We start from the raw sequence: 12711 nt of genomic DNA, 5'->3' as shown, positions 1-12711 counted from the left end.
TCTGGCGTATATGTGATTAATGTGACACGATAACGCAATAAATACCAGCGTTCTGTTAGATGACAGCGAATATCTTCCACGTGTTTATCAAGTTAGCTATTCTAAAGATGCTGACAACCGGTTAGATTAATCGCCAAATATTAACATACAACAATTTGCTCTTAAACACGAATTTATCGACGATTCGATTAAAATTTCCTCGATGCGCGAATAAACACAGCAAAACGTAATGTATGAATGAAATATTGGCGTTTTGTTTAATCCGGTTTAATAGAGGAAAGATCGATTCATGAATATTTTTGTTAATACAGGAAATACATACGTTTGATCAACGATCGTCTTTCTGATATCGAAATTTGTCCATAATATAAAGAATCGTAGAATTATTATTAATTCCGCTATGTAGTTATGTTTACGACACGACGTTCAAATTAATTCGGAAAAGAATTACTTCGCTTGTACAAGCAAAGGACCCTTTTTAATTCGGAAAAAGGGCCTGTGATGTTAAACCTCAATTTACAAAAATCCGTATGTTTTCAAATGTTACGAAATTATTATATGTACACGTAAAAGAGCGTAGTTGCGTGCGTATCATTTTCTGTATTTCTTGTATCTTGTTTTCTAAAGGAAGAATTTCTTGTACAGCTTTTTCACTGTCCTGGGAATTGAACCAGTAACGAGTAATGATTAGTATGCAAGCGTATTAAGATCGGAAATCCATAGGTACTATGCGAGGACTATGTGCACTCCTACGTGTACTTATGTACATTGTTAAAGAATAATCGACTCGAGTACGGAGGTACTTCGAAGCGTCTGTTCGTTGATGAGTGTTCCTTCAAATAAAACCATCGATTGAGTTTTAATTAGTTCGTACGCTGATTTCATTGCTAGACGAGTGTCTGAATTTACCAATCACGTTACCAGCTATCCGATAGGATATTAGTAGCGCTAAATTAGAAATCTAACAATGCCAACTTTAAGTAGAATGTAGTTAAAGTATCAAGTTGTCGATGCGAAACTTCGATGCGATATACGAGAACCGTACACGCATAATACGATCGGTAACATCGATTACGAAAGTTTACCGAGGAGTTTGCCAAGCTTTATAGGAAAAATGTAAACTACTAAGTACAAATTAATGTACATTCGCTTTAAAAGTCGATCAACGCGAAATTCAACTACTATCAATTCGTAAAGGTATTTTATCAAAATTATTCAATTGTAAATTGTTCAAGCTACGAGCAGTAAATCTTTCGTCTAATTATTCTCTTGCGAGGAATAAGAATTTTTTTTTTTTTAATTTCATCCTTCGATATTACGAAAAGAATTTTATGAATTTGAAATACAGCGTGCTTTTACTCGAAACTGGAAGATATAAATTGAATTTATATCAGCCGAGTTGAAAGCGTAGGATCCTTCCAATCATTCCCAAAAGTAGAAGAGAAACGGTCTTTGAAAGTTCGTGCTTCTTCCGCGTGTTTCATCGCGACTTTTACCCGCTCCGCAAACACGCCTACATATCTGTTAATTTCCGAGCCGCCGCGGGCCAAAGGAAACTTTCAAGCGATGGAGAACGAAATACTGCAAACACTTTTGACACAGTTCCTTTGCACGGTCCCGAGAAACGAATTTGCAATCCGCCATGAATTTCTACCGTTCTCTTATTCTTTGCGCACAATACTATTGCCTTCGTCTGGTTAAAATTATATTTCCGCGACTTCCAACGATGAAATCAAATTTGACGTAGTAATGGAATCGGAAGGAAGACAACATTTGTTTGATACGTCACGAAATTCTAATTTAATAATTACACAGAACAAACTTCAAAAAGATCAGGAGAAGTTTTCTTGGGTTATTTGATACACGATGCTTCTTTTTCTTTTTTTTTTTTTTTTTGAAAATTCACAAACAGTAATACAAAAAAGGAAGGATGATCGATATATTCAATTTGCTCTCTAAACGAAGAAAAAATTATATTATCTAAGAAAGATAATTATCCGATGTCTGAATTAACGTAAGGAAATTAAAAGATATGTTTGTTTAAATTTTAGAATAAAATCGATATGTAGGTACATCGTTGTTTAAAATTCTATCTACACCTAACGCAAAACACCGTTCGCAAGTTGGTGCAAACACGAAAGAGAAAGACTACGTAAAACTAAATAAAATATACAATAATATAATTCATATAATTACATGATATTATACAATCTATATAATCCTCATATATATTTACACGTATAAGAAACCAAACCAACATTTCTTTCATCGCACACATGTTATTGCCGATTTACCTTTCGTTGTTTCGCTTGTATACAAAAGAATTCAACAGTTTTAATATTATGCAAGGCATAATCCTGCTAAACTCTATAAATTGGGTTGCATCGTGCACGAACCTGGCGCAACGTAATCTTACGTCCGATCGACGAATTCGCGAATACTATCACAAAACGCGTTTCAGGCCGTGTTACTAGACATTAACAAACGCCGGTGTAATTAAACGATTTGCCATGGAACGGGCACGTTAAGCTGGAAAGAGAAATCGCTGCACGATGGTTTACGGGTGGGAAACAGGCCGCGAACATTTAATTGGATGAACGTCGAATCTAGTCCGATTGGAAGACAGGGGACAAAGGAAAGGGGAAGCGTGGACCGGTTGACGAGCAACAAATAAAACTTATCAACAAGTCGGCCCCGGCTGTCGTTGCATCGTCGATGCAATCGACGACCCGTGACCATTCGATTGGATGGCTCACTCGATTGCATATTGCATCGCACGAATATCGAAATCCCTTGCGCTCAATTAAAAGCACGACAAGGCTCTCGGCTGAAATATCGAACACACGAACTTTAAATCGTTCGGCAGGAGTTGAGGGTGAGGGGTGGCCGTAGAGAAACGTTTTCGTTAATAGAAAAATAAAACGAGGAAAAATAGAGTAAAGGTCCAATATGTCACGTTTGCATACGTGTCAATCCGTCGTAGAATTCATGTTTCCGTTCTGTTTCTGTACACCGGTCATTCGAACGAGCTTCAGCTTTTCGGTACACGAAGGAAAGCAGATTTTGTTGAAAATTTTGCTTTCGAAAGTTCTACAGTCCCGATCTAGCGAATTTGGCTCGTTAAAAATTTTCGACAGTTCTCGCTATTTTAGCGAAACTGAGAGACGCGAGAGAATTTTAAAAGCAAAATTTAGAAACTTCTAATATGTTAATAACATGTAACTTAATATATATGTAATTATACTGTAACCGTAACCGTACACACGTTGATAATTAGACCGCGAATTTTTATGCAAATTCATATTTTCGAGAATATAATTTAAAAAATAGGCTCGGGTAAAACATTGTTTTATTTAGCGAGTGTTATAGAAAGCAGGATATTTTTGATATTTTTACGTATTACGTAAATTTTGTGCATTTCTGCAATTTTATAATATCGATGTATTGCAAATTTTTGTAACTGCATAAAAATTCGCAGCGTATTAATAATTTATATTTCCTCTTTTTGTCTTGATTTTAAATCGTTCCAAATCTGACATTCTCCATATATCTTCATCCTCCTTATTAATTTGGCAAACATCTGGAACTTTTGTCTTCAAAATAAAAACGTGAAGATCCTGCGATTAGCGACGAGGAAACACGCGATTTGAATAAGCTCCATATATTTTCAATAACATTAAAATCGAACCAATTGGCCGAATATGAAATCGAGATATCTTTCCGTAAAACTTAGTTCGGTGTTATAATGTGATAATGTCTAGTAAATTAATTGCTGTACGCATGAACATACGTGTCGGAGGTGGTATTTAAAGGAAGAAAAAATTTGATGAAATGATATCACAAATTATGTTTTGTTATATCGTATCCGTTGGAAAGGCAACGATCTTCGTTTATTAACATCGAAGAGAAATTTTTCTAATATTTATAAAATTTTATATTATTCGATGTAAGAATTGTTATACGAAGGAATGGTAAGGGAATAAAATTTCAAGTTCTGCGAGATTCAAGGCACGACGCGAATTTCGACGTAAGACTTAGCACGATGTCGCAAACTTTCTCGAGAGTCTGAAATTTGAAAGACAAAGAGAAAGTTTCAATTCTCATTTTTCCATGATGAAGTGCACCGTTTGTCTCGTCAGCAGCTACAAAGGAACTTTATGAAAATTGAATGCGAATCGTGGCAACCAGCGACTACGAAATGCTGCCGGAATTAGTTGCACGAAATTTCGTACAACTACTTTGATGAAAATGCAAAATAAACTAAACGTGTAGAATTGAAAGATACGGTAAACAGTGTCGGTTCGTTAGAACACGTAATTAAAACTCTGTAAAATTTGTTAATTCAGTTTATAAACGACGATAAAGCGGCGTTTGAAATTATGCAATTTTGCTTCTAACCTATGTAAAGTGTGAAATGGCATTTTAAACGTTTCTGCAAATTACAATTTACCACTTGGAAATGGAATGCAAATTAAGGGGTCAGTCGATTAACTTCACGGTGTGTCACATTATAGTATTACATATAAACATGATCTGTACGTGTTCTATTATTATTATTATTATTGTTATTACTGTTTACTCTGGTACTGTACGTAGTCGTGTGCAATATACAATTTATTATTATTGTTATTATTATTATTATTATTATTATTATTATTACGATTCCGCTATCGCAATTAATTTATAATACAATAGTACAAAATTAGTATTAAAAAATACGGCGGACGCATTGTTGAAAACATACATTTCATTCAAAATTAATAGAACGGAAGAAAAGAATTTAATAATGAACATACAACAGTACAATCGTCTGTGCACGAAATAAATTTATTAAAAAATATACGACAAAAATGACAAAAAACGAAGAGATTTATTATTCGCTACAATTTTGTTGATAATAAAAATCAAGAAAGAAGTGGTTACGTTCCTACGTTCCTCGTTTTCGTGAATTTTCGACCATGTTCTTCGATTTCCTATATATCTCGAGAAATTCGAGAAATTCTCGAAGTAGAATTTCAATCTCAATGCAGGTCGACGCGAGCTGTGTTAGAAAATCCAAACTACTCAAGGAATACACGTTACGGCGCGAAGAACAGGCGGTATTTGCGATGGACGAAAGCATTCTCGCGCCGGGTTGAGAGATGCGAGAGATCTGAAGCGTGCAGCCAGCAAGGCAGACGTGTTCTACCGTCGAACGATTCGACACGATCAGAACGGTTCCGAACAGAGGCGTGTGGCATTGTGACGTCAATGCACGCTCCTCTACACCCTTGTCATCGCATTACACACGGCAGGTGAGTAATTTCGAGACGGTGGACAGCGATGACCTCGCTTCCGTCTTGCGAAGCGTCGCCGAAATTCCGCACTAACCGAAAGCAGCAGATTCCAGATCTTTCATTTTGGAATTTTTAGCGATAGCTGGTGATCGAATATAAGAAATTTGTATACGTAGAATTCGTTACAGACGATTAACAGATAAGAGAGTTTAAAACTTCTTTTTCTCTTTTATATCCGATAAAATACATCGATGCAAGCACCAAGAGCAGGAAAAATAAGAAGCAGCACAAAATATATTTGATTGTTAAATAACGATTTTCACATCGTTACTTCTAAAATGTCTTTCGAGCTACGAAAGCATTGTTAATATAAAAAGACTTTAAAAGTGATATATCGAAGAGATACATCACTCGTAAGAAGAACGAGACGAAAACCCACACAGTGACACTTAGAGTTAGAGACACACAGAACAAACATCCGAACATTTTAGTACCTCGCAAAACCGTACTATATCACGTGCGATAGCGATCAATCTTTTCCATTTGCAAATAGAGAAATTTCCGTTCCATTTCCAATTTGCAACATTATTTTACAAATCCAAATAGACAAGCTAACTGTAGAACAGAATAATTCCATTGAGGAGCAGAGCAAACGAATATAGATGACCGGCCAACGAACAATTTCAAATCGTTTGAAACGGAAACGATCAGTCAGGCCAGTGATCAGAAAGCGTTATTCGGCTACTGATAACAGACCTGCTCGAATATCCAGATATTAATAGTAGCAATGTCTGCGTCGTTGGATAGGTATCGCCCGTTATCTTCGATTGTCCGATTAGCCGTCGTTTTATTTGATTATCCGTGCTGCATAGCTACACACGGGTTCGCTCGATAATCCGTTCATCCTTGTATTTTACGTGTAATAACAGGAATGGCTGGCTAAATAACGGTATAACCGGATTAAACGTGGTAATTGCAGAAGAGTAATCACGTAGCCATGCACAGGCTTCAAACTTGGCGTCAATGCGTAAATGAATCCGCGATAACTTCAAGTAACGTGGCAAGCATGGCATTTACCCACACGAACTCGTAAGCAAACTATAGGCGATGAATATGAATCTTATCGCTATTGTTTCTAAGCTGATATACGATATGTAGTCATTAGATTGTAATTTTTTATTAAATTTCATATTTGAACGCAGGTAAGAAAATGGAAACCCGATAGAAATTTGCTTCATCTACTAAGTAAAAATTATAACGAGCATTCTGCTTTGGTTACTTTGTACTATATTTTTGCACGGCGTTCTATGAATTTTTAAACGCATAATGTGCATAAATGTGTGACAATCCGTAGTCTAATAATTGTAATAATAATTATGCGAATAACGTAAATAACGATGTGAAATCAATTTTGCTGTAACGTGACAGTTGAACTGATCGAAAACTTGACGAAAAGTGAAGAAAGATACTGCTGATTACGAATAACGATATATACATGGCAAATAAATAAAAAGAGTCGAAGACTAGTTTCTTTCGGAGTTTCTTACATTTACCGATTCGCGAATGGACCCTTAGTAATTAGAAGAAACTGTTGGTAATTAGTCGCTACGAGGCTAACTTTCTGTCCGAAATTCCACGTCCTCGCGCAACTCCACTTTCTTCTCGTCCGAATGCTAACGTGATTATCCCCCCTCAACTATGTGCTGCAACGTAGGAAAGTAACGTATTCTAAAACCTACAGTCTTAATTCTCATTTCTAACACGCGTTCTGTAAACCGCTAGCACTACAATTATCGACTTGTATTATACACTTAAATATACTCTACATAGTTGATGATAATTAAATTAACAATAACGCAAATCGGTAGATATACGTAATTAATTTTATATCCGAGTAAAAATCGGCGTTAATTTTACCAAAAGTCGCTGCATACTTTCAATGATCGGGGAAGCACAAAAACGTCGTTGTTTTTCAATTCATCCAACGGGAAATCCTTAAATAAATTTACCGATCTATTAAATTAAAATACCGATCGAACATCGAGATATAGTAGACATATTCTCGTCTGTAATTCCCTTTCACCGAAGACCATTACAAAAGCTTATCCGAAGATCATAAAATACTCGAGTGATAGAATATCAAGACACGAAATGATCCGAAAAATGGAATATGAGCGGAGCTCAAGGATTTACCGGCGAAGAGATCGAATCTGGTCCTGCTCCTCTCACTGTCCTCGAAACCCTCAAGGTCGTCCTCGTAATCCTCGTAATCCTCCACGCGTTCCCTCCTCTCTTTCTCGCTGACATTCTTCGGCAACGCATTGCTGGTAGTCCTTTGAGCGTGTCTCATTCTGGTCTGGTTATTGCTACTGAAGAGGACAGCTGGCGGCGGCGGCGTCGACAGCTGCGACCCCTGAAGACGCCTCTGAAGATATCTGGCCAAGATCGCCTGTACCGCGTCTGTCTCCGCGCCGCCTGCAAGACAGAAATCATGTTGCTCTCGTAATCAGGCCAATTACCTTGCGTTTGTGTGTGAGTTTTTTGTTTCTTTTTTTTTATTTCGTTTTGTTTTTTTAAATTCATTTATTTCATTTTTATTCCGCTTCGTTCTCTTTCGATACATTTTTATATTGTACGCCGACGTTCTCAGCCATCAGAGAGATATACACCGAAGGCAATTCTCGCAAACGCTTCTCCTACGTTCTCTGACTTGAGTCCGTTATCTCAGCATCTAAGATACGGATCTGTTAAGTTATTTTGTCGACGAGCGCGACAAAACTCATCGTCCCTTCCTTTTCTTCCTCTTCCGTTTGTCCTTCTTCCTTTTCTTACAGTGTCACGTCACAGTTACGCTCCTACTTCGTCGAACTTAATTTTAAAGACACTTCAAGATGCGTTCGATACATTCCAACGAAGTATTTTTCGTTTGAACTAAAACTCGATACATCCGTCGTAACGTGGAACGAAATTTTATGTACACCGTGTACGAAGTTCGTGTATGTAGTTTCGTGAAACTGTACGTACTTTTGTATTATCCTTTCATGTTCCATGCATTCCTATCCATCCGTTATCGTTGCATAGTGCCATTCTGAAAAAAGTGCAATTTTACCGAATGACAAGTAACGAGTTATGAAAGTAATAATATACGTTGTATCATCTTTTGTTCCAATATCTACGTGTTCCTTCTTTATTTCTCTCTCTCTCTCTCTTCCCCGCTTTCTCACCTATTCCAATACGTTTCATCTCTTTTTCTCTCTTGCTGCTCTTCTGCCTTAATTCCAAATACGTCGTGAAACGCCGTGCATCTAAAGTTTCTCGTACATTCGTATGCATGAAACTTTTCGTACGACTCGCTAAGAGCTCCTAAGAGGGCCACGGAACCGGAGTAATACACTGCTCCGCGTCTCCGTCTTCCTTTCTTCTATTCCGGGTTTTTGACCAGCTGTGGGAAACATTCTGTGAAAATGTCGTCACTTAGGGAACGTTTTCCCCCGTTCGCCGCTACGCCGATCTATCTCACTTCCTTTCGCGGTGTCTTTAATATATTTCTCCTTATCCTTTGGTATAATCCGCGTGAAAATTGTTCGTTATTGTCGTGCGACGTTGAAGGATGTACAGTGGTAACGCAGGATGATCGTGACTAGTTTTATCGCGTTAGATTTCCTTTAGTAAAATTGTAATGGAGCAAGTATCGTGGTTTATCAGTTTTCCGTTTCCTTATTTCTGAATTTGTACGGTTGCAAATATCGAATTTATCGATATCGAAGTAGTATCAACTCGATGTTCGTCGTTGCGTGATCATCTTTCTGCTACAGTATCGCTGTCGTTCGATTCGAAACAATAATGCACTTTCTTGCGAATGGAAACGAATAGAAGCTTACAGAAGTCTCGATATTCGCGTAAGAAGCTTGCGCAGGTAGCAACCATTTCGATGGCAAGGGAAGAGAATGTTGTTTGGTAGAAAATAAAGCTCTTTAAAAATATCCGTAGTTGTCTATGCTAGAGTTTTAAGGCATCGAGAAACGATGTCTGACTTAATATCTTGACAGATCCATTTGTCATTTTTAATGCAGTATTTTTGACGTTGACCTAGTGGCACCCATTGTAGAGCTAACTGTACTCGATGTAGCTTCGTTATGATAATTACACGATTTCTATTTATAGGATCTGAGTAATTTATCAGATCTATCGAAGGAAAGCATAATTTCTATCGTAGGAGGTACTTCAAATCGTGCATTCAAAATACATGTCAATCATGAACAATTACGAAGATACTCGTAACTCATACAAGCACACTTTATTTAATCCCTTCGCTTACACAGCATCCCAAAATCTCCGCGTTCAAATACGAAATTATGATACAACTTTCACCAAATTCCCCGTACAGGTTATCGTCGAAATCCAGTAGTTTACGATTCGACCTCGATTCCAATTGCAATCGTATATTCGATTTTTTCGGTCAACGGAGTAACTTGATTTTCATAGGAGAGAAGATTATTTCGAATTACTTCGTAAGTATACGTGTTAACATTAAGCAGGGGACTTTCGAATAAAAGTGTCGTAATTTTTCTTAGTTTCAATTCTTGTCTGCTGATCACTCTTCTAAGAGATCATTTCCAAACGTTTCATTAATCCGTGTTTTCATAATCGGCTATTACGTTATGTACGGCGTAATTCGATTCTTTCTACAAAAATATACAGAGTGGTTGGTAAGTGGTGCTACAAGCGGAAAGGGGGTGATTCTACGCGAAAAAAGAAGTCGAAAATATAGAATAACAATTTTTCGTTCGAGGCTTTGTTTTCGAGGAAATCGACTTTGAATTTTCGCACTTTATCGCGTCTCGTTATAACGGATCTCACTGTAGATCGTTGTCTCGATGGAAAAATTAAAAACAAAATTAAAAAAAAAAAGATTTCTATTCTATATTTTCGACTTCTTTTTTGCGTAGAACCACCCCCTTTCCGCTTGTACCACCAGTTACCAACCACCCTGTATATTACGTAATATTCCTGGATTCTTTTTACGACAGCGTATACTATAATATAACTAGACCGTACGTTGTTATACATTTATGAGATATTTAAAAATGTAAAAATTTGTCAAATGTACGTCTAAAGCCAGTGAAATATCCGAAATAGAATATTTCTTGTAACATTTAATACCTGGAACAAATATCAGCTTGGACTCCATCTCTCTAATTCTCTTCGCAAAAATACAAATCTGCATCGGTATCCGCGTTTCAATCGCAATCTTTGATATGCCAAACAAATCTGTATTTGAATTACATTCGCAAAGCTAAATTGTACGGACGTGCGTAAATTCGCGTAAACATTCGCAGTCTACTAATTGCAGGCGTCATGAACGTAGATCTTGCGAAGCCTAATAGCAGTGAGATCGACCGGCAACGGAGCATAAAATCGTCGGACACTTTATTTATAGAGGATCACGAGGATGAACGTGACACGAAGCGGTAACTTACGACATGTTCCAGGGAGAGATTGGTCGAAACGTAGCCGACTAACCGAGAATCAGGATCACGTGATTAAAGCATCGACGTTATGCCGAGTGTGTAACTGCGTTTGCTCGTAAAGGTAAATGATATGCAACGGAGCCACTCGACCTGGCAGGACACTCCATTAGAGAGTCCTCGCAACGTGGGCATGCGTTTGACGTTCAACGGCGTCCTCGAATCGTCAACGTCACGTATACGTGCGATGCGTACGAATTAAAGGGTGCACCGGATACTCGATACACCACTCGTGGATAGGAAGTGGTGAAAAACCAATGCTCGATACCGCTGGGCACCGTTTCATTCAGATAATACTCGTCGACGAGAAAGAAACGAGGACGTTTGATCGATGAACGTGATACGTTGCGATCCCGATTCGCCTTTAATCCCTTGATAGATACATTATCTTTATTTGCAGCCGAAATATCGCGATTGGAACGGTTATTATGGACAGATTTCGTTCAACTTTCTCGCATTTTCATGCTGAGTGGTTTAAAGAAACGCTCGATTTTTGGATGATATAATTTTGTATGGATTTCGTCGAGTTTATCAATGGAAATAACGTCGTTACAGGTATTTAGTTTTTGATACGATCCTGATCGATTTCGATAATATTTGGAAATCATAGGCGATTCGTGGCAATTTGGGGAACTTTGTGAATTTGATATCTATCAATTATAGGGAACTTAGGTCAAGTAATAATTAATTAAGAACACACGATACTCGATATCGTCGTTGGTATCTAACGTGTTGATCTGGAAACCTACAGTTTTATGCAACTAGTAAATCATTAATGATGGGCTATTGGATAATGGATCGATAGAATAGGTACCCTTTTTCTTACTATTACTATCAGGTTCAATGAAATTGAGGAAGTTTGTGTTAAATTGCGGAGAACTTAAACCGACGATAAAAATATCGGTAGAAATTTCAATGATTTCCAAGGAGCTGAGTCAATAGTTTATTCAATTCTACTTTGTTGTCCGATGTATTAACGTAACGTAAAACATGTTGACATGCAATTTTACGATTTACGATACAGTAGGCTGACACGATATTTACCGTACGATATCTGCTATCTAAAAATTATTGAATACTAGAAGCTATCAATTTTCAAAAACGAAATTCAAAGGATACGAAACTTTACGAGTCCGCGTTCTTCGTATCGAGTTCCGGTAACACGACGCCGTTCTCATTACGTTTCGTGGCCTCGAACTTCGTGACATTGAGTCTTTAAACATGTAGTTGACAGTTGTCGGTAATGGATCGCGTTTGTCACGACCCGATCGTATCTGCCGTAAAATCACCGTGACACGACATATTAAATTCCACGGTGCCATACATATTAACATCCAGCACATTTGCAATTCTAGAGGCTGGGTCGTTTAATATCTGAGGCGAAATATCGTTTGCATAAAATTGTATCTTCCAATTTATCGAACGTGTTCGAAATTCGTCTTCCTTGATGCACCGCGACCGGTTTAATTCCCACGCATTTGAATATTCGCGTTCATATTCGTCGGCGAAAAATATTTGCACCGAAAATGCATTTAGAACGGTTCCGGGAAATTAATTCCAAACTACGCCACGGTCCAGCCATGTTTCAAATTACAAATGCTATACTTACTCCACTTTTACATTGTTCCCGACTGTGCCGCTCTCCCGGAAGTCACGCGCGCACAATGAAAGGGATGAAAAAAAAACCAAACGATCAAAAAGTTGGAAACGAACAAACTTCGCGTAGGTATATCTAAACCGGAACATTGCGGGATAAAGCAAAAAACAATCGCAAATCGTTCGGTCGCAACCGCAAAAGTCGGATCTTTCGGTAACCTAAATCTCTCGTGGAAAGAAAATTACTTGCATTTCATTAGGAAAAGAATTAACGTAACAAAAAAAAAAAAAAAAAAATTGCAAAGGATAAC

General features: G+C 37.6%; 1 protein-coding gene across 8 annotated transcripts in view; it reads right to left on the bottom strand.

The window, feature by feature from the left end:
• The window catches only part of LOC138181441 (uncharacterized), a 208517-nt gene that overhangs the window by 68123 nt on the left and 127683 nt on the right, over positions 1 to 12711 (bottom strand). For 7 of the 8 annotated variants that reach the window (XM_069116228.1, XM_069116264.1, XM_069116235.1 and 4 more), the window contains one exon: positions 7470 to 7751. In XM_069116228.1, coding sequence (XP_068972329.1) covers positions 7470 to 7751 — 282 coding nt within the window. Of the gene's footprint in view, positions 1 to 7469; positions 7752 to 10439; positions 10590 to 12711 lie in introns of those variants that run through there. The other variant, XM_069116281.1, reaches the window with a different exon arrangement.

This window comes from Bombus flavifrons, chromosome 1, assembly GCF_040668555.2.
Source record: "Bombus flavifrons isolate JBK064 chromosome 1, iyBomFlav1_principal, whole genome shotgun sequence".
Lineage (NCBI taxonomy): Eukaryota > Metazoa > Arthropoda > Insecta > Hymenoptera > Apidae > Bombus > Bombus flavifrons.
Note: the sequence above shows the minus strand (reverse complement) of the source record. Positions and strands in the feature narration are given on the sequence as shown.